Below are 18,805 nucleotides of genomic sequence, written 5' to 3'. Positions count from 1 at the left end.
GCCAGGGATTAATAAATCCCTTTGGAAAGTGTGTGAAAATTGTTTTGCTGTTTGCATGTGAGCATTTTTTGGGGAATGAAGTCCATGATCACTCCCTTCTCCAACTTTCACTACCATGTAATAGAATTAAGAAACACTGCCCCAAAGTAACTGTTGTTATCACAAGTGGTATTAGTAGTCTGGACAAATGAAATATGCCTCACAGAGGCATGGTTAAAAAACAGTAAGACAAATTTCAGCCTTTTGATTGTTTGCTGTTACATAAAATCATTTCAGTTTTATTCTCAAATATAATTATTTGTTTTAAAAAGTAGATATATGCTCTTCAAGAAAACAAAATATTAAAAACTTGGGATGTATGTAAAATGAGATGATTTATGTTACAGAAGGAATTTTTTCATTGAGTAGTACTTATATTTTTCATTATAAAGTGGAAAAAAGCTTTAATAGGGAACCTTTGATAATGTGTTTTACTAGTGTGCTAGCTGAGTTAAAATAATTTGGTTTCTAAGGAAACTTTTAGGAACATATCTCTTTTATAGAGTTATACCGCCATTGATTTACCCAAGCGTATTGTACATGTATTTATCTCAATAACAATACATTTGACCCTTAAACAACATAGATTTGAACTGCAAGGGCCACATATGTGTGGATTTTTAAAAATAAATATGTACAGTGGCGTAAAGTTATTTTCTCTTAATGATTTTTCTTTTTCTTTTTTTTAAGATTTCATTTATTTATTTTTAGATAGAGGGGAAGGGAGGGGAGAGAGGGAGAGAAACATCAATGTGTGGTTGCTTTTTGCACCCCCCCTACTGGGAACCTGGCCTGCAACCCGTGCATGTGCCCTGACTCGGAATCGAACCAGGGACCCTTTGGTTCCCAGGCCCATGCTCAATCCGCTGAACCACACCAGCCAGGGCTTAATGATTTTTCCTAATAGCATTTTCTTTCTCTGATTTATTTTATTATAGAAATTCACTATATAATACATGTAACATACAAAATATGTGTTAATTAACTTTATGTTACTGGTAAGACTTCTTCCAGTCAACAGTAGGCTATTAGTAATCAAGTTTTGGGGGGAGTCTAAAGTTATATGTTAGTTTTCATCTGTGTAGGTGTTGGTGCCACTCTCCGGAGAAGTGTTAGCCCTGGTCTTAGTCTGGGAGGTACCATAGCATAGAGGCTCTGAGTTCTTTTTGAGGTCAGACTCCTGAATTTTAAATCCCACTCTAACATTTTTGTGACTTGGGCAAGATACTTACCCTTCCTGTATCTCAGTTTCCACATCTATAATATTTGGGTAATAAATAATTCACAAGTTGTTATGAGAATTAAGCGAGGTAATTAAAAGGTCTTAGAACACTGATCATTTTACTGGAAGCACTATGAACGTGTAAATGAGTAATATGTAATCTAGTTAACAATATTTATACTTATGGAAAGATAACTTACACCATAAGGCATTATATGCTGTATAGTACAATGTCCTAACATTGTACTGTAAAATTCTTCAGGATAGAGGAAGTCTGTGTGGGTTGTATGGGTGGTATGAGAAACTTAAAAATTCAAGCAAGAAGAGGGGTCAGAACAGAACTTGGATATATACAATGCAGATAGAGAAGAAAGAATAGGCTCGTTTGTATTAGAGGGGAATTTAATGAACAAACAGAATTGGAGGGACTGTATACAGACCAGATAAGTTGGAGAGTAAGTGAAGAAATACTGGAAGCTATTTCAGGAAGATAGGTGTGGACAAATTGTGAAGGTCCTTGGAATAAAAAATAAGGCTTTGAGATTTTTATTTGTAGATTATGGCTCCCTAACTTTTATAAAGGAGAAGCTTAATGATTTTTGTAAAAAGTACTTTAGCACAGTACTGGGCAAAGGGCAAACATTCTAAAACTGTTAGCTAGTATTAGCAATAGTAAAAATGACTATTATTTCACTGTATAGATGGGTTATATATGTATATATTTTTTAAAAATTGCCTATTGAACGTTTAAGTTATTTCATGATTTTCATTTTATAATTAATAAATACTGTGATGAGCACTCTTTCCATAAAATCATTTTGTATATTCATGATTTCTTAGGGGAGACTTAATTTTGTCCCTTAAATTCCCCATGGGAGAGTGGTGGTGAGTTTCAGAGGGGATGGTAGAAATTCACTCCCCTCTGCTGAAAAATCCCTATAAAACATGTAACAAATTATTTTATATTAGCTGCCAGTAGGGGTGTAGTTCAGGCATACTTACTAAAAAAAACTTATTATAGACCACTGTTATAAGTTATGATAAGATTTTTTAAATTCACTGATACTTTAGGAAGATAATTTGGCACATAGGCCAGAGGGTGAGGTAAGACCAAAAGTATTTATACCAAAACATAGTATGAGACTGGTGATCATAGATCTCCAGAGGAAATAATGAACACAAGGTTTGGTAGTTTGGGGGGAAGTAAGGAATGACAGGGGAGGGAGAATATTCAAGGATGGTTTTACTGAGATTTGAAACCTCAGTGGCTTGGAGAATGTGATCCAAATACTAAAGTTGAAATGGAAAACCAGTTTTGGAGAGAAGAGCCATTTAATTTTAAATACGTTTGAAAGGCATTTAAGTTGACCTACATAAATTAAGTATTTAGATAGGATTCAGATCTTGAATTTCTATTCATACTGAAACCATGAAAATGGTTGAGTTCAAATAAATTACACAACCAATATATGTGGCAAAGCTGAGATTCAAATACAAAGTTTTGCTTCAAAGTTTGTATTCTTAGTCCCAATGCTACAATGAATGGAAAAAGTCCTTTTGTTCTCAATTTATTGTCATGATACATATTTGGTCTTCTCATTTCCTAAGCTATTTCTTTCATGATTTTGCCATTTAATTTATTTTGTACTTTTTTGTATAATCTTTGTTGTTTCATTTGATAAAATATCTTGGGTAGTATGGTTAGGGCCTTTAAGGCAGCCAGCCATTCCTGGACTCGATCTCAGCTTTGCCATTTATATCTATCTGTGGACTCCTTAATCACTAAATCCAGTGGTCTTTTCTTAGTGTTAATTTTCCTTTGTATGCATACAGCAAAAAGTCCATACTAAAATGTAGGTGCCTTCTCTTTCAGTAATAATTCACCATCCTAGCTTTTATTTGTTCGACCTTTTTTCCTACAATTTCTTCTTCTACTTTTTAAAGATTTTATTTATTTATTTTTAGAGAAGGGAAGGGGGAGAGAGAGAGAGTGAGAGAAACATCAATGTGTTGTGTAGTTACCTCTCACATGACCCCCACTTGGAGACCTGGTCCGCAACCCAGGCCTGTGCCCTGACTGGGAATCAACCAGCCACCATTTCGTTCACAGGCCGGTGCTAAATCCACTGAGCCACACCAGCCAGGGCTGCAATTTCTTCTGTGTAGATATACCTACATGTGACACTCTCTTTATAGCTTTGAACTTGGCTCTCTGTTTCTTTTTAACATGCCAACTGACTCTGGATTCTGATTTTGTTTCTTCAGTTACTCTCAATTCTTTTCTCTCTTTTCTGTCTTCATGGGCTTAGTTCGGGACATTTTTTTCCCCTGCAGCTTTGTAATGGCCTCCACTGTCCCAACTCTATTCCCAATCTTCCTTCCTATCCCAAAGTCATTCTCTTAAAGTATAGATTTTATACTTCCCCACTGCTTAAAAACCCTTTAGTGAGTCTCCATTGTCAATAGTATTACTTCTTAACATGTATTCCTTAAGACAAATTAGGTATTTCTCTAGGGAGAAAGAGGTCAAATGAGTTTGGGGAATGCTTGTAAAAATGCGGTTAGTCAGCCTTTATTTTGGCACCAAGAATCCTGGTGTGCTAATTTGCACTGTGAATGTACAAAGGGAACACAGAGCAATATGCAGCATTTTCCAATTATGTCTGACTGTAGTATATATTTAAAAAAATACATCTCTTGTGTGTTAGAATAGGTTTCATTAAGAAGCGCAAGGTAAAGTCCATACTTCTATACAAGGAATTGAAGGGCTTTTTCTATTCATTCAGCCTTTCCCTATATCTGTAGTCTCATCTCTGGCATTGACCTTACAATTTGGAGTTCCCCGGGGGGTGGGCAGTTATGTTTTCCAGGCTTCAGTGGTTTCACCCATCTGTCAGGAAAACCCGCACTATGAGTTAAGTGAGGCTCATCACCATTTCTCTTACACTGTCTTGGACTCACACCCAGGCAGGCTTTGTATTTCCTTTCTTAACCCCTCCCAAAGTATACTTGTCAAGACCCTTCATTTTAACAATATAGTGTTATAATTCTCTTCACATTTTTATTTCTGCTATAGACTATATGCTTCTTGAAGTAAATTACCAGAAAACATTTCTTTGATCTCATCTTAGAAATTTCTTAGATTCTTTGTCTTTTGAGTGGTTAAGGTGGTATCAAATTCAATGCTGTAGCAAAATTTTTTATGGGGAAAACTAAGAAGTATTTTATTCCTAATTTTCTTTGTATTTTTTATAATGTGTTCATAAAACAAATATTTTTTATTACATTAAGTTATAATGTAATGTCTTCATTGAAATTGTTTAGTCATTAATAAAAACTCAGTGATTCCTTTTTCTCCCAGGTAACTTGAGTTGTATAGTGAGATGATGTATTCATCTATAGTTGTTCAGAAACATTATTTTGTATGAAACATTGTTTAATATATATCTCTCTTGTCTCAGGCATCATTCTTAACAAAGAAGTTAAATATTGGTGGGAAGAGAGTAAACCTTGCTATATGGGTAAGTTAACCTTTTCAATTGTGTGAGTTAAGGGCTCTACTGTTCTTGGTTTCTAATAACTAATTGGTTCAAGGAATACTAATTTGAAAATTTGGATTTTCTTTTAAATTAACTGAAGATTAGCCAAAACTTCTTTTAATATCTTTAAAAAAAGATGGCCAATAATTATACCTTGAATACAGTTATATACATGAATATTTCTATAATAACTTCAGCTGGGTGAGGATTAACTCAGAGGGATTCATGCCAGAGAAGGGAAAGGACAGGGTGGGTGGATAGCAGCTTGGCCTTTGTTTCTCGTGTCTGTTCCAACCTTCCAAGGGAGTGGCTGTGGAGAGTAGAGTGAGGGTAATGTAGTAGCATAGCAGTTAGCAGGTGATCCTGGCGCATGCTCTCTTTCCTTGTCTCTTCCCTCTGTGTTGGGAGCCTAAATTTACGGCCAGCCCTATTCCTAGTTTATAATGCCATCTTTCTTAGCCATTCTGACCCCCAGATAACTGGTTTGGTTTTTTTTTTTTTAGTGGGGGTAGGAAGATGGTTGGGAGGGGAAATGTAAACTTTGTATAACAGTAAAACATTAAATATTGATTGTAACTTGACTTTTAAACACTTTGGTAACCTGCTTTGTTTCTTTGTGTGTTTTGGGGTTATTGGTACCTTCATGCCCTACTTTTAGTGGTCATGAACTTTTAGTCAAAAATTGATTGTAGTTGCAATAGCAGATGTATTTTTTTACTTTACTACAAATCTTTACTACAAAAATTGACTGTAGTTGCAATAGCAGATGTATTTTTTTTCTGATCTAATAAGTATTTGTTGCTTTATTTAGGATACCGCAGGTCAAGAGAGATTCCATGCATTGGGCCCAATTTACTACAGAGATTCAAATGGAGCTATTTTAGTTTATGATATAACAGATGAAGATTCTTTTCAGAAGGTATTTTATTTACTTATGTGTAGATGACTTAGTAGAACACTGGTTTTTCAAGTTTCCATTACCTGCATTTGTTTACTAATGTGATTAGTCTTGGTTTTAAAGGTATAGCATGCGTATAAATGGTGACCGCTCAAAATTTTTAATGGAGTATTTAATTTATGTTAACCATATGAATAGTTTATTACCTGGCTTTCTTAGATATTAAGAAAAGGAAATACTCTAAAGTAAAACTTCCAAAAAACATAGGGGCTTTTTTCCCCTCCCTGATAAAGCAAAATCATACATTTCTTTGATTACATACATGCTGGACACCTGAAATCTTGGTACGGTTGCACAGGCTTCGTAATGGTGAAGAGAAAAAAGGAGAATTAAATAAAATTTAAGCCCTTTCTCTTCACTGAGTTTTCTAAAGGATAATATAAAAAAGTGTTTATTTTAAAGCTCCTCCATTTTTTACCCCTCTTTACACATATACCAAAATACAGAGTTTTTCAAGTTGATTGGAACCGAAAATGAGTACCATTAAACCTATCTCTGAATTGTCATCACATTAGGATGGCAACTGATTACTCATTTGACCTTTCCTGTGAAAGCCCCTTTGGCATTTGTCAAGGGTGTATAACCGAAAGGGGTAATTTCCAGGGCAAAAACTCATCTTGCTGTGAGTTATAATTGTGTCTATGTTGAAATTGCTTGCCTTTCTAGTTTTTTCTTTTTTCTTTAAAAATAAATTTAAAAATAAAATTTTTATTTTAAATATCAAGAACTTGATTTTCCAGTATTTAACTGGTTAAGCAGATATATGTTCGTCCTTGGATTATGAATGACATGTGGAAAAACTTAGTTCAAGGAGTAGAAAAATGGAACAGCTTGCAGATTTAATGATATTTTTTAAAAATTATTTTGGGGCTGCTATTTCTTGCTATTTGTTATCCCTTCCTGCCTTTTTGCATTAAAAAAATGGCTTAGGTATTTTATTAAGAGAAAGTTTGAGTCTTGTTGAAAAGTGACTACTTAGCTCTTGCTGCATAACAAAACCCCCAAAACTTGTGGCTTAAAATGATTATTTCTTACAATTTTGTGGGTCCTCTGCTCTGTTTGATGTCGGCAGAGTCACTCATGCAGCTGCATTGAACTGGGAGTTTGGCTGGGTGGGGACCATCCACGGCAGCCTGGCTCTCCGTGTAATTTCTCACTCCATCTGGTGTCTCATCTTCTGGGACTCTCTTCACATACTCTCTCATTATTCCATATTCTAGTCTAAGCTTCTTTTTATTTTTTAAGGTTTTACTTATTTATTTTTAGAGAGGAGAATGGAGGGAGAAAGGCAGAGAAAACATCAATGTGTGGTTGCCTCTGGTACTCCCCATACTGGGGACCTGGCCCACAACCCAGGCATGTGCCCCAGACTGGTAATCAAACCGGCAGCCCTTTGATTCTCAGACTGGCACTCAGTCCATTCAGCCACACCAGCTAGGGCTAGCCTAAGCATCTTATGTGACAACTGGATCCCAAAAATACAGCTGCCAGGCCTTCTTAAGGCTGAGGTCTAGAAGTGGCATAGCATTACTTCTGCTACTTTCTCTTGGTCAAAACAAGTTACAAGACTAGCCCAGATTCAGAGGGAGGGGAAATTGATTGTACCTCTTGACAGGAGGATTGGCAAAGAATTTGTGACCATCCTTAACTCACCACAGAATGTATGCTGTAATGAGCAGAATGCCTGTGGAGGGGGATCTTACTAGAGGTGATAACACGTTTTTTTAACTGTTCAGATTTAGTAGGTTATGATACTATATACATAGAGAGTAGAGTAATACATCACTTTATATCAACACTATTAAATTTTTCTTATGTGAAATCACCTAGGGATGCAAGTTAAATGCTTTTCTGAAAACTTTATACACATGTGAGTGGAACAAAAAGATGGAGCTGTACTGAGAAAATTGCTTCAATGTGATTACAAAGATAAGGTGGTGATATTGATTACCTTTGATTTTATAGAGATTTTGGGTTTACTACAGAGTTAGTTCCTCTACATTCTTGCAGAGAATAGGAATGTAGACCTGTTATGTTTGTATCATAAAACCAGATGCATAGTCAGCACTTACCACATATCTAATGTAATTTTTGTAACTTACAGGTGTGTGTATTTTTTTGAATGGTATGTAAGTTCTGTGTAATTTGATTGCATACAGAATAAATTCCATTATAAAAAAATGAAAGGAGGATATCCAGGTTTGTTTTTGTCCTATTTTATTCTAGTCAACATTTTTAAAAGCATGAGTTCCAAAAGATTAAATTTCTTAATTTCAGTTTACTCTCAACTGTGCCTACTGCTGTCCTTCATCCATAGTGAAGTATCGGTTCATTTCTGGAGTAGTTGTGTACCAGTGGTTCTGCAGGAGGGAGCGGCAGTGTCTAGAGACATCTTTGGTACCTGGTATCTAGTGGTTAGGAGGCCAGGAATGCTGCTACACATAATGTATTGTACAGGATAGTCCCTTATAGCAGAGAATTATCTGAGCCAAAATATCAGTAGTGCCAAGATTGAAAACACTTGTCATATACTAAAAGATGAAAATTTGTTTTGCCTGTCTTTTTGGTGACCATATATAGTTTTTCCTGTAAGTATGTGAGACAGAAGCTCCTATGGCCTTTATTTTGGAACCAATTTGGTTAAGTTCATGTGTTCTTAAGTCCAAAGTGACTTTATACAAGCACCTATTATCTGAGGCTGGAGTTGACATACTTTTGCTTTGGTGAATAGCTTTGCTTGAATCTATGGAAGATTTATGAAAATTTGTAGAGGTACTTTTCTCTGTACCTATATGTAGATACAGAGAGAAATATTTTTATTGGATGTTTGTATGTGTATTGTTTGCAATGTAATCTGGAAATAAATTATCTTAATAGTCAATCATTCCTGGTAACAAGTAAATATATGAGCTTTTAGCCTAATTTTGAGGTATTTCAACAATATTGATTGAATTTTGGGCTGTTGCATTGGTAGTCTTGGAACAGAATTTGTTTTAACATTAACTCTTATATACACAGGTAAAAAACTGGGTCAAAGAATTACGGAAAATGTTGGGAAATGAAATCTGTTTATGTATAGTTGGTAAGTATCATTACTTTTTAAATCTCCTTTGTACGTGCTTAATTTTTCATAAAAAAATAGTAAACCAGTAACTTATTTTAAAATTACATGAGGAAAGAAGAATGGTATTTTCACGAACAGTATTTTAGAATAATTTAGTATTTGGAAGTACTCTTTTAGAAGCTTCAACTCTACCTCAAGGAATGCCTTGGGGAGCAAGTGGGAAGCTAAACATTTAAGGCTTTATTGAAGCCCCCAGCCTTGCTTCAATTTGACATTTAGTTTTTTACCAAAAGATTTTATTTAGAAAAAAAAGTTCAGGGACTGAAATTAAAACCAATGACTTACACTAGTGTTCTTGTTGTGTACATTAAAGTATACATATGTTTTAGTTAAGGACAAATTTGACTCCAAGGGTATAAGTAGATCCTGATACTATAGTGGAGGGATGTTTTTTTGTTTTTTGGGTTAAAAAAATTTTTTTTTAAGATTTTATTTATTTATCTTTAGAGGGGAAGGGAAGGAGAAAGAAGGAGAGAAACATCAATGTATGGTTGCCTCTCATGAGTCCCTTGCTGGGAACTGGCCTGGAACCCAGGCATGTGCCCTGACTGGGAATCGAACTGCAATCCTCTGGTTTGCAGGCCCGCACTCAATCCACTGAGCTACACCAGCCAGGGCTGGAGGGATGTTTTTAATTGGTAAAATAATGGAACTCTATAACTCTCTCTCAGAGTTGTTGAATTTTTCTTTGGTTCCCTTTTTTCTTTACATTATTATTTCTGTGATATAACAAGTAATTATTGAGCAATAAAGTATACCAGACATTGTGCTGGGTATTCAGTAGTCTTCTCATGTAATCCTTATTACCCTCTCAGTGCTTTATAGAGGAAGCTGAGCCTTGGAGGTACACTAACTTGACCAATATCAGGAAGGTATCAGAGGCAGATGGGATTCAAGTTGAATCCCATGTCACTCCTATGCTTATGTTATTAATCCTTATGTTGAATAACCTCATGCTGTTTTCTTTTTTACTTTTTACATGACTGATACAGTAAACATGGCCTGTGAGAAACCAGGGAGTTCCAGTAAGGGATGTAGAATGGAATGGTCAATGTGTGGAAATTCAGCCTTTAGCCTTAAGAATTTTTGTTTACATTTCATGCAATTTGTATTCATTAAATATTTGGTAACCTTTACAGTTCCGGATCAGAGTGTAGGTCTGGGATAAGAGTGCAGGGAGGCCTGATTTTTAGTCTAGATGCTATGTATTGGGCTAGATGACAGGAATGTATCAGAACAGAGTACTGAGGTAGTACACTAGGTAGGAGTTTGGGGCCACAGTTGTAGCTAGTCATTAGTGAGTTTGGAGTGGATTTGGGTGGTATATGGGACTTACTGTAGCCACTTACTGAAGTGGCTACAATGAGTGAACAACTAGATATTTGAGAATTTAATATTCTGGGTGTCCCTCAGAACAGAGAGATAAATGACTGACATATACTCAAAGAAGCCTCAAGAGTTTGTTGCTTGACTAGGGTTACAACGTAACATTAAAAAAAAATAGCTGGGAGGCGTAGGTGGAAATACTGTACCTCCTCGCACAACCAAATTTAAGGACAACAAAGATTTTGAAACAAAAACACAACCAAAATAGAACATTGAACTGTACAGAAGTTTGACAACAAACCATTCATCCAGACCTGTAAGAAGGGCAGAGTTGGCGGCCAGTGGAGAGGGGATCCTGGCAGGAAGAGGTGGTGGTTAGTAGAACTGGGTGTGGGGAGGAAACGAGCAAACCCAGTGAGATGCGCAAGGTGGTTGGCTGACCACAGACACACATTTGCACACAGATAAACCAGGCTAAAAATGGGCAGTGAGACAGACCACACAACCCAGGGCCCCAGTGATGGGAAATAAAGCTGAAAAGCACTGATTGGAAAAATTTTCAGGGGCTGAGGTGCCGGGAGAGGCTCCCAGCCTTATAGGAGAGTTTATTGGAGAGATCCACAGGGTCCTAGAACATACACAAACCCATCCACCTGGGAACTAGCACCAGAAGGGTCTAATTTGCTTGTGGGAAGTGTCAGAGGGGACCAAAATCCAAGAGAGAGCGGAGCAAGCACTATTGTTCCCTCTCTGACCCCACCCCCACATACAGCGTCACAACCTAGCAGCTGGGTTGCCCCGCCCTGGTGAACACCTAAGGCTCTTCCCCTCATATGTAACAGGTGCAAACAGACCAAAATATTATGGCTCAAGTACAGCTCAAAGCCCCAGAGCCAATACTTCTAAGTGACCAAAGGACAGCCAGCCTATCAGATGCACAGTTCAAAGCACTGGTCATCAGCATGCTCACAGAACTGGTTGATTTTGGTTGCAAATTAGACAAGAAAATGAAGGCTATACTAAGTGAAATGAAGGAAAATGCACAGTGAACCAATAGTGACAGAAAGAAAACTGGGATTCAGATCAATGGAGTGGACCAGAAGAAAGAAAGAAACAACCAAACAAAACAAAGAAGAAACAAGAATTCAAAAAAATGAGAGGCTTAGGAACCTCCAAGACATATTTAAATGTTCCAACATCTGAATTATAGGGGTACCAGAAGTGGAAGAGGAAGAGAAACAAGTAGAAAACTTATTTGAACACATAATAAAGGAGAACTTCCCCAATCTGTCAAAGAAAATAGACTTCCAGGAAGTCCAGGAAGCTCAAGAGAGCCCCAAAGAAGGTGGACTTAAGGAGGAACACACCAAGACACATCATAATTACATCAGCCAAGATAAAAATGAAGGAGAGAATTCTAGAAGCAGCAAGAGATAAGGGGACAGTTACCTATGAAGGCGTTCCCATCAGACTGTCAGCTGATTTCTCAGAGGAAATGCAAGGCAAGAAGGGGCTGGAAAGAAGTATTCCAACTCATGAAATGTAAGGACCTACACCCAAGATTGCTCTATTGAGCGAAGCTTTCATTTAGAAAGGAAGTGCAGATAAAGTGCTGCTCAGATAAGGTCAAGTTCAAGGAGTTCACCATCACCAAGCCCTTATTATATGAAATATTAAAGTGACTTACCTAAGAAAAAGAAGATAAAAAATATGAACAATGAAAGGACAGCAAACTCACAGTTACTAACAACTGCACCTAAAACAAAAGCAAACTAAGTGGACAGCTAGAACAGGAGTGGAGCCACAGAAATGGAGATCACATGGAGAGTTATCAACAGGGGAGTGAGAGGAGGAGAAGGGGGGAGAAGGTACAGAGAATAAGTAGCATAGACAATGGAGAGAAAATAGACGGGGAGGGTAAGAGTAGAGTGGGAAATGTAGAAGCTAAAGAACTTAACGACACATGGACATGAACTAAAGGGGAGGAATGTGAAGGGAGGGAGTGTGCAGGGTGGAGGGGAACGAAGCGGGGAATGGGACAACTGTAATGGTCTAATCAATAAAATATATTTTAAAAAGTAGCTGGGAGTTAGACTTCCAGTCAAGATGGTGGCATAGGTAAACATAGCTTGCCTCCTCATACTACCACATCAAAATTACAGCTAAACTATAGGACAACCATTGTTCAGAATCATTAGAAATCAAGCTGAATGGAACTTCTACAACTGTGGAATTAAAGAAGAAACCACATCAGGACCGGTAGGAGGGGTGGGGGCATAGAACAGGCAGGTCTTACACCCATGTGTAGTGGGTAAAAAATCAGGAGGGAGCCCTGACCTGTGTAGCTCAGTTCATTGGGCATCTTTTCACAGAGCAAGGGATTTTTGGTTCTATTCCTGGTGAGGGCACATGCCTGGGTTCCAGATTCAGTCCCCAGTCAGGGCTCATACAAGAGGCAGACAGTCAATGCTTCTCTGCCCCTTTTCCTCCCTCTCTTTCTCTCTCTCTCTAAAAATAAATAAAATATTTATAAATATATTAGGAAAATCATGAGGGATATCTCAAGAGCGAGGGATTGCAGCCCCACATTAGCATTTCCAGCTCAGGGTTCCAGTGCCAGGAAAGTAAATCCCCAAAATTTCTGGCTGTAAAAACCAGTAGGGATTAAGGCTGTGGAAGACAGAAACCTCTGGAGTCCCAGGAAGTTGCTCTTCAAGGGCTTGTGCATAGAATATCTGGACTCATTCCCTCTGACCTCCAGTGTGGGGGTAGCAGATTGAAAGACATCAGAGACATGTGGGGAGGTGCTGAATTGTCCAGCATCAGGGCAAGAGCTGGAAGGGGAGGCAGGTTTTTCCCACACAGAAGTGCTGGCAGAGGCCATTTTTTCTGTTCCTGAGCTCTCCCAGAACAGAACCACAGAGCCTACAGATGGGTGTCATATCTGAGACTCCATCAACCTGGCTCACACTGTTTGCTCCAACCTCATGATGAGGCCCCGACCCACCCAGCTTTCGGGACCAGCCAAGCTGTTTACAGTGATTTTTCCATATGAGTGGCTTATCTTGGCTTATGCTTCACGTATTCTTATGTTCTCTCAAATAAGCAGCTTCTGGCTTTAGCAAGCCCCTATACCTTTCGCCCCCCTGTACCTCTTGCTAAGTTGTCCCAGGCCTGGCACTATCAGTGTCCAGCCTTGGTTCACAGCTTGGCCTCCCTGGGGAACCTCAAAGCCTAGCACAAGTAGCAGCCATCTGCAGATCACTTTGTAACCTCTGTTGTGTGATCCCAGACAGAACAGTCAGTGGTTGACCTTGGCTGGGCCAATAGCAGTTGAGGGTGTAAGTAGAGGGTGTACACAACCCACATGACTCGGGCACACTTGGGTAATAGGGGAGTCTGTGCCACTTGACTCTATGGGATACCTGCTACATTAGGCCACTCTACCAAATCTGGGAGACTTAGCAGCTCTACCTAAAACACAGAAACAAACACAGGAAGCTGCCACAATGAGGAGACAAACATGGCCCAAATGAAAGAACAGATCAAAACTCCAGAAAAAGAACTAAACACAATGGAAACAAGCATCTACTAGATGCAGAGTTCAAAACAATTGTTATAAGGAAGCTCAAGGGACTTAGTGGGCACCTCAACGGCATAAAAAAATCCAGTCAGAAATGAAGGATACTGTAACTGAAATAAAGAACTATTTATAGAGAAACAACAGTAGAGTGGATGAAGCCAAGAATTAAATCAGCAATTTAGAATAGAAAGAAGAAAAAAATTCAAAAAATGAAGGTAGTGTAGGAGCCTCTGGAATAAGTATACCAACATTCACATCATAGGGGGTGCCAGAAGAAGAGAGCGAGAAATTAGAATTCTGTGGGACAAAATAATGACAGAAAACTTCTCTAACTTGGTAAAGGAGATAGACATACATGTTCAGGAAGCACAGAAGAGTCCCAAACAAGGTGAACCCAAGGAGGCCCACTGCAAGACACATCAATTAAAATGCCAAAGGTTAAAGACTATTAAAAGCAACAAGAGAAAAGCAGTTACCTATGAGGTAGCTCCTATAAGACTGTCAGCTGATTTCTCGTTGGAAACTTTGCAGGCTAGAAAATCTTTCTTTGCAACAAAAGTTTAAAGTGATGAAAAAGCAAGGGCATACAACTAAGATTACCAGCAAAGCTATTGTTTAGAATCGAAGGAGCGTTAAATAGCTTTCCAGGCGAGAAAAAGCTAGAGGTGTTCATCACCTTACCGTGTTATATGAAATGTTAGAGGGTCTTCTTAGAGAAGATCAAATATAGGAATAATTAAATGGCAATAAATGCATATTTATCAACAATTGATTCTAAAAATCAAACATGCAGAACAGAAACATAATTATAGATTACAGAGAATGTTGATGGTTGCCAGATGAGAGAGAGATCTGGGGAGTGGGTGAAAATGGGGAAGAGATTAAGAAGTACAAATTGGCAAAGGGTCATCGGTTTGATACCCAGTCATAGCACATGCCTGGGTTGCAGGCCAGGTCCCCAGTGTGGGGAACACATGAGAGGCAACCACACATTGATGTTTCTCTCCCACTCTTTCTCCTTCCTGTCCCCTCTCTCTAAAAATAAATGAATAAAATACTTTAAAAAACCCACTTATTTTTTTTTAAAAGTACAAATTGGTAGTTACAGAATAGTCACAGGGATGTAAAGTACAGCATAGAAAATACAGTAGCCAAAGAACTTTTATGCAGGACCCATGGACATGGACAACAGTGTGGTGATTGCCTGAGGAAGGATGGCTTGGTCGTGGAGGGCAAAAGGGGGAAAGTTGGGACAATTGTAACAGCCTGAACAATAAAATATAATGTAAAACATAGCTGGCCAAATAAGTTTATGAATATTAAGCTTATATTCTTCATGTTCGTATTATGAGAAGATATAAGAATACTGTGTCTGGTAGCTTACAACCCCAAGTAGGGTCAAATGCTCTCGTTAATTGTTATATACTGTTTATTAATGATTGTTATAATATATAAAAGCTCACACTCTTTTCTTTCCTGTTGGCAAACACTACATAGAATTTTAGTTGTAGTTCAGAATCAGAAGAATCTGGACAGCCCAGTTACCACAAAAGGAACATTTCAGTTAAGAAAGCCTTATCACCCATAGCTTAGAAGCCCCACCTGTGCTTCTTTCTCATCCCAACACTACCCAGCTGCTTTCCTTTCACCATCACCTACCACCAAATACTGTCTGGACTTTGTACTGATGTACTAGTTTTGTTTTGAACTTATAGAGATGTAATCATGTAGTATGAACTCTTGTGTGTGGTTTCTTTGACTTTACATTATGTTTGTAAGGTTTCCCTATGTTCTTGTATTTAGTTGTAGTTCATTTTATTCTCTTTGCTGATACTTTATTTTATGAATATTCCACAGTTTATCCTTTTGCTATTGATGAACATTTGCATTATTTTTTCACCTATTGATTTTTATTTTATTCTCAGTAGTAGTGCAGTATATTATTGCTGGTGGTTTTATTTATAGTAGTTCTTCTGTCTTATTATTAACTTAAATAATAATTTCTCACATGATTATTATGAAAGTGAAATAATGTTTTGGAAAACATTTTGCATAGAGAAGGCATTTGACAAATATTTCTTTCCCTTTACATAAGACAACCTTTCAAACCTTTGGAGTTTGGATAATTCACCTACAGGCTCAAATTCTTCGTCTTGAATTTTTTCATTTGAACTAACTTTCAGATATTCTCATCATCCTGATTATTTTTTCCTGGGTTTATTAAAGTGTATCTCTGTGTCTTCTACCCTTGAAACTGACACGAGAATCCAAACATTGTTGAGCTAGTGTATACTTACATGGCTCTCTCTCTTTAAAAATCCTCACACACTCATTCTGCCAGAGCTGCCAAGATTGTGTCCACTTGTCAGTGGTGTCAAGTCAGTGTCTCCTTTATGTAGAAGATTACAGTAGGGCTGTCACACTCACTTTCACCCAGGTCCACATCAGCCTCTCGGTCGCCTTCAAAGGGCCGAATGGAATCAGTTACATTTACACAGTCCTAAAATTATTTCAGCCCTTTGAAGGCAACTGTGAGGCTGATGTGGCCCCTGGTGAAAATGAGTTTAACACCCTTGAACTACAGATAACAAATATTTGAATTCCCTTTTTATAAGTAGTGCTCTTTTGTCAGGCTTTTCCCATCTTGTTCGTATATAATTCAGTTATTTAAGCCTAAGTGTAGGAATTCTAACTTATCTTATGTCTCTGAATATGACTGATATATAATCTGCTAGCTTTTCGAGTGTAAATTAGATACTGGGCCTTCTAGGTCCTTATCTAAGCTTCTGATGATGTGTTAAGCAATAATAGAGGACCCCATACTTCACTGCAGACGTTTTCCCTCTAGGTTTTAATTAATCCATTGAGTAGTACTGTTAGTGGTTGCTCTAGTTAATAGTATTTTGCTTTTAGTATTTGCTCTAGTTAATAATATTCTGCCCTTAACATTTGTATGTATGTTAAACAAATATTTACTATCAATAATTACTGTTTATTGTGTGCCAGGCACTTTCCTAAGAACTACACATTTATTATTTCATTTAAGCTTCCAGACAACACTGCAAGGAAGGTATTGTTGCCATTTCCATTTTACACTCAGGGAAGTGGGCTTAGAGAGCTTGATACTTTCCAAAGTACATGACTAGTTGGAGGTAGACTTGAGATTGTAACTCAGGTCTGTCTGCTTCTTTAAGCCCATATCCGTAATCGATACTATATGTTGCTTTCTATGTACCAGGCTTTAGGAATAATGTAGTGAGTAAATAAACAAAATAGATAATGTCTTTGCCTTTTGAAAAGCTTCCTGTATAGGGAGAGAGAGAAAAACGAGCTATTATGTATTATGATAAATAATACAAAGGTGGAGTACTTTGTGAAGGTGGAGTACTTCGGAGGGCTGTGGTGGCACAGGAGCAAACCTAATTAAGCTTAGGGGGGGTGGAGGGTTAAGGGAAGATTTCCTAGAGCAGCCCTGGCTGGCGTAGCTCAGTGGATTGAGCGCGGGCCTGCGAACCAGACGATCGCGGTTCGATTCCCAGTCAGGGCACATGCCTGGGTTGCAAACCGGTTCCTTGCAGGCTAACTACCAGCAGGGGATGCACAAAAGGCAACCATACATTGATGTTTCTCTCCCTCTCTCCTGCCCCTCTAAAAATAAATAAATAAATAAAATCTTAAAAAAAAAAAAAGATTTCCTAGAGCATTGTATTAACTGGGTTAGCTAGATGAAGCCAGCAGGGTGATGGTAGAAAGTACCTATTAAGGGCTTTAATTCTCTCATAACAAGATTGGTTTTCCATTTGATCTTTCACTGTGATAAATGTGGCTAATACTAATAACTACTCTTTATTGAACTTGTACTACATGCTAAGCCTTCTACAGTATTTTCACATCAGCCCTGCAAAGTTTGTTAGCTGTATTTGTACAAAGTGAGACTAAGAGAAGTTAAGTAATTTGCCTAAAGTCTTACAGTTATGAAATGAACCTGGACTTACAAACAGGTTTTCTTCAGATTTAAAAGGCTTTTGAAAGTTTTTTTTACTACTACACCAGGCACCATCCAATCTAAGCAAAATATGGTTCTTGGTCTTTATTAGACCCTCTGCTCTTAGCAGTAGGTATATTCCTTCCATGTTCTAATTCAAATATGTATTTTTAAAGAAGATAATGTTTTTATTGTTCTTAAAAGGGTGACTTTTAGCCCTGGCTGGTGTAGCTCAGTGGATTGAGCGCGGGCCTGCGAACCAGACGATCGCGGTTCGATTCCCAGTCAGGGCACATGCCTGGGTTGCAGGCCAGTTCCCAGCAGGGGCCAGTTCCCAGCAGGGGATGCACAAGAAGCAACCATACATTGATGTTTCTCTCCCTCTCTCCTTCCCTTCCCCTCTAAAGATAAATAAATAAATATTTATTTTTAAAAAAAAGGTGACTTTTTTATTCCTTTCCAATAGCTTCAGCCAATTTTTTTTCCTAGTCTTTCTAGTACTATACTTTCAAGTAGGTGCCTACTCCAGTTGGTTTTCCTTTTTTTTAGGCATTTTAAGCCTATTAGAAAGTTTTCTATGTTAGCTGAACCATAGTATTAAAACAGGTATGAGTCTTAGAACCTTAATCCTTTATCTTGCTTTTAAGAGTATAGGAACTAAAAAGATTATTAGCCTTAGAAACTTTTCGCTAACTGGCAGTTTCTGTGACTTAGCTTGTGCTTAATCCATTATGAATACTGATTGTTCAAAGAAATACTTCATAGAGGGATTTTAAAATTTTGTTTAAAATACTAATTGTGGGGCAGTGGAGAGACACCCAGGGAAAACATTTGGACAACTGTGATAGAACAACAATTTTTTAAAAAGGTATGATGCTAGAAAAATAAATAAAATAAAATAGGTTATTAAAATAGCTCTTTTAATAATTGGACTGTTCATTAAGTTTAAAATGTTATTTAATAAAACTGAATAACTTTCCCCACGTAATCATTGGAGACACTGTGGTTATTGTCTACTTTCCCTATCCT

The 18,805-nt window shown here is 37.7% G+C and overlaps 1 protein-coding gene across 1 annotated transcript in view; it reads left to right on the top strand.

Annotated features, from left to right (window-relative positions):
• RAB21 (RAB21, member RAS oncogene family) overlaps nucleotides 1–18,805 on the top strand; it is a 46,153-nt gene that overhangs the window by 10,658 nt on the left and 16,690 nt on the right. The window contains exons 2-4 of the mRNA XM_037049439.1: nucleotides 4,723–4,782; nucleotides 5,612–5,719; nucleotides 8,777–8,840. Coding sequence (XP_036905334.1) covers nucleotides 4,723–4,782; nucleotides 5,612–5,719; nucleotides 8,777–8,840 — 232 coding nt within the window. The remainder of the gene's footprint in view (nucleotides 1–4,722; nucleotides 4,783–5,611; nucleotides 5,720–8,776; nucleotides 8,841–18,805) is intronic.

This window comes from Sturnira hondurensis, unplaced genomic scaffold, assembly GCF_014824575.4.
Source record: "Sturnira hondurensis isolate 20B ecotype Veracruz unplaced genomic scaffold, ASM1482457v3 Scaffold0006496, whole genome shotgun sequence".
In the NCBI taxonomy this organism is placed as follows: Eukaryota; Metazoa; Chordata; class Mammalia; order Chiroptera; family Phyllostomidae; genus Sturnira; species Sturnira hondurensis.
Note: the sequence above shows the minus strand (reverse complement) of the source record. Positions and strands in the feature narration are given on the sequence as shown.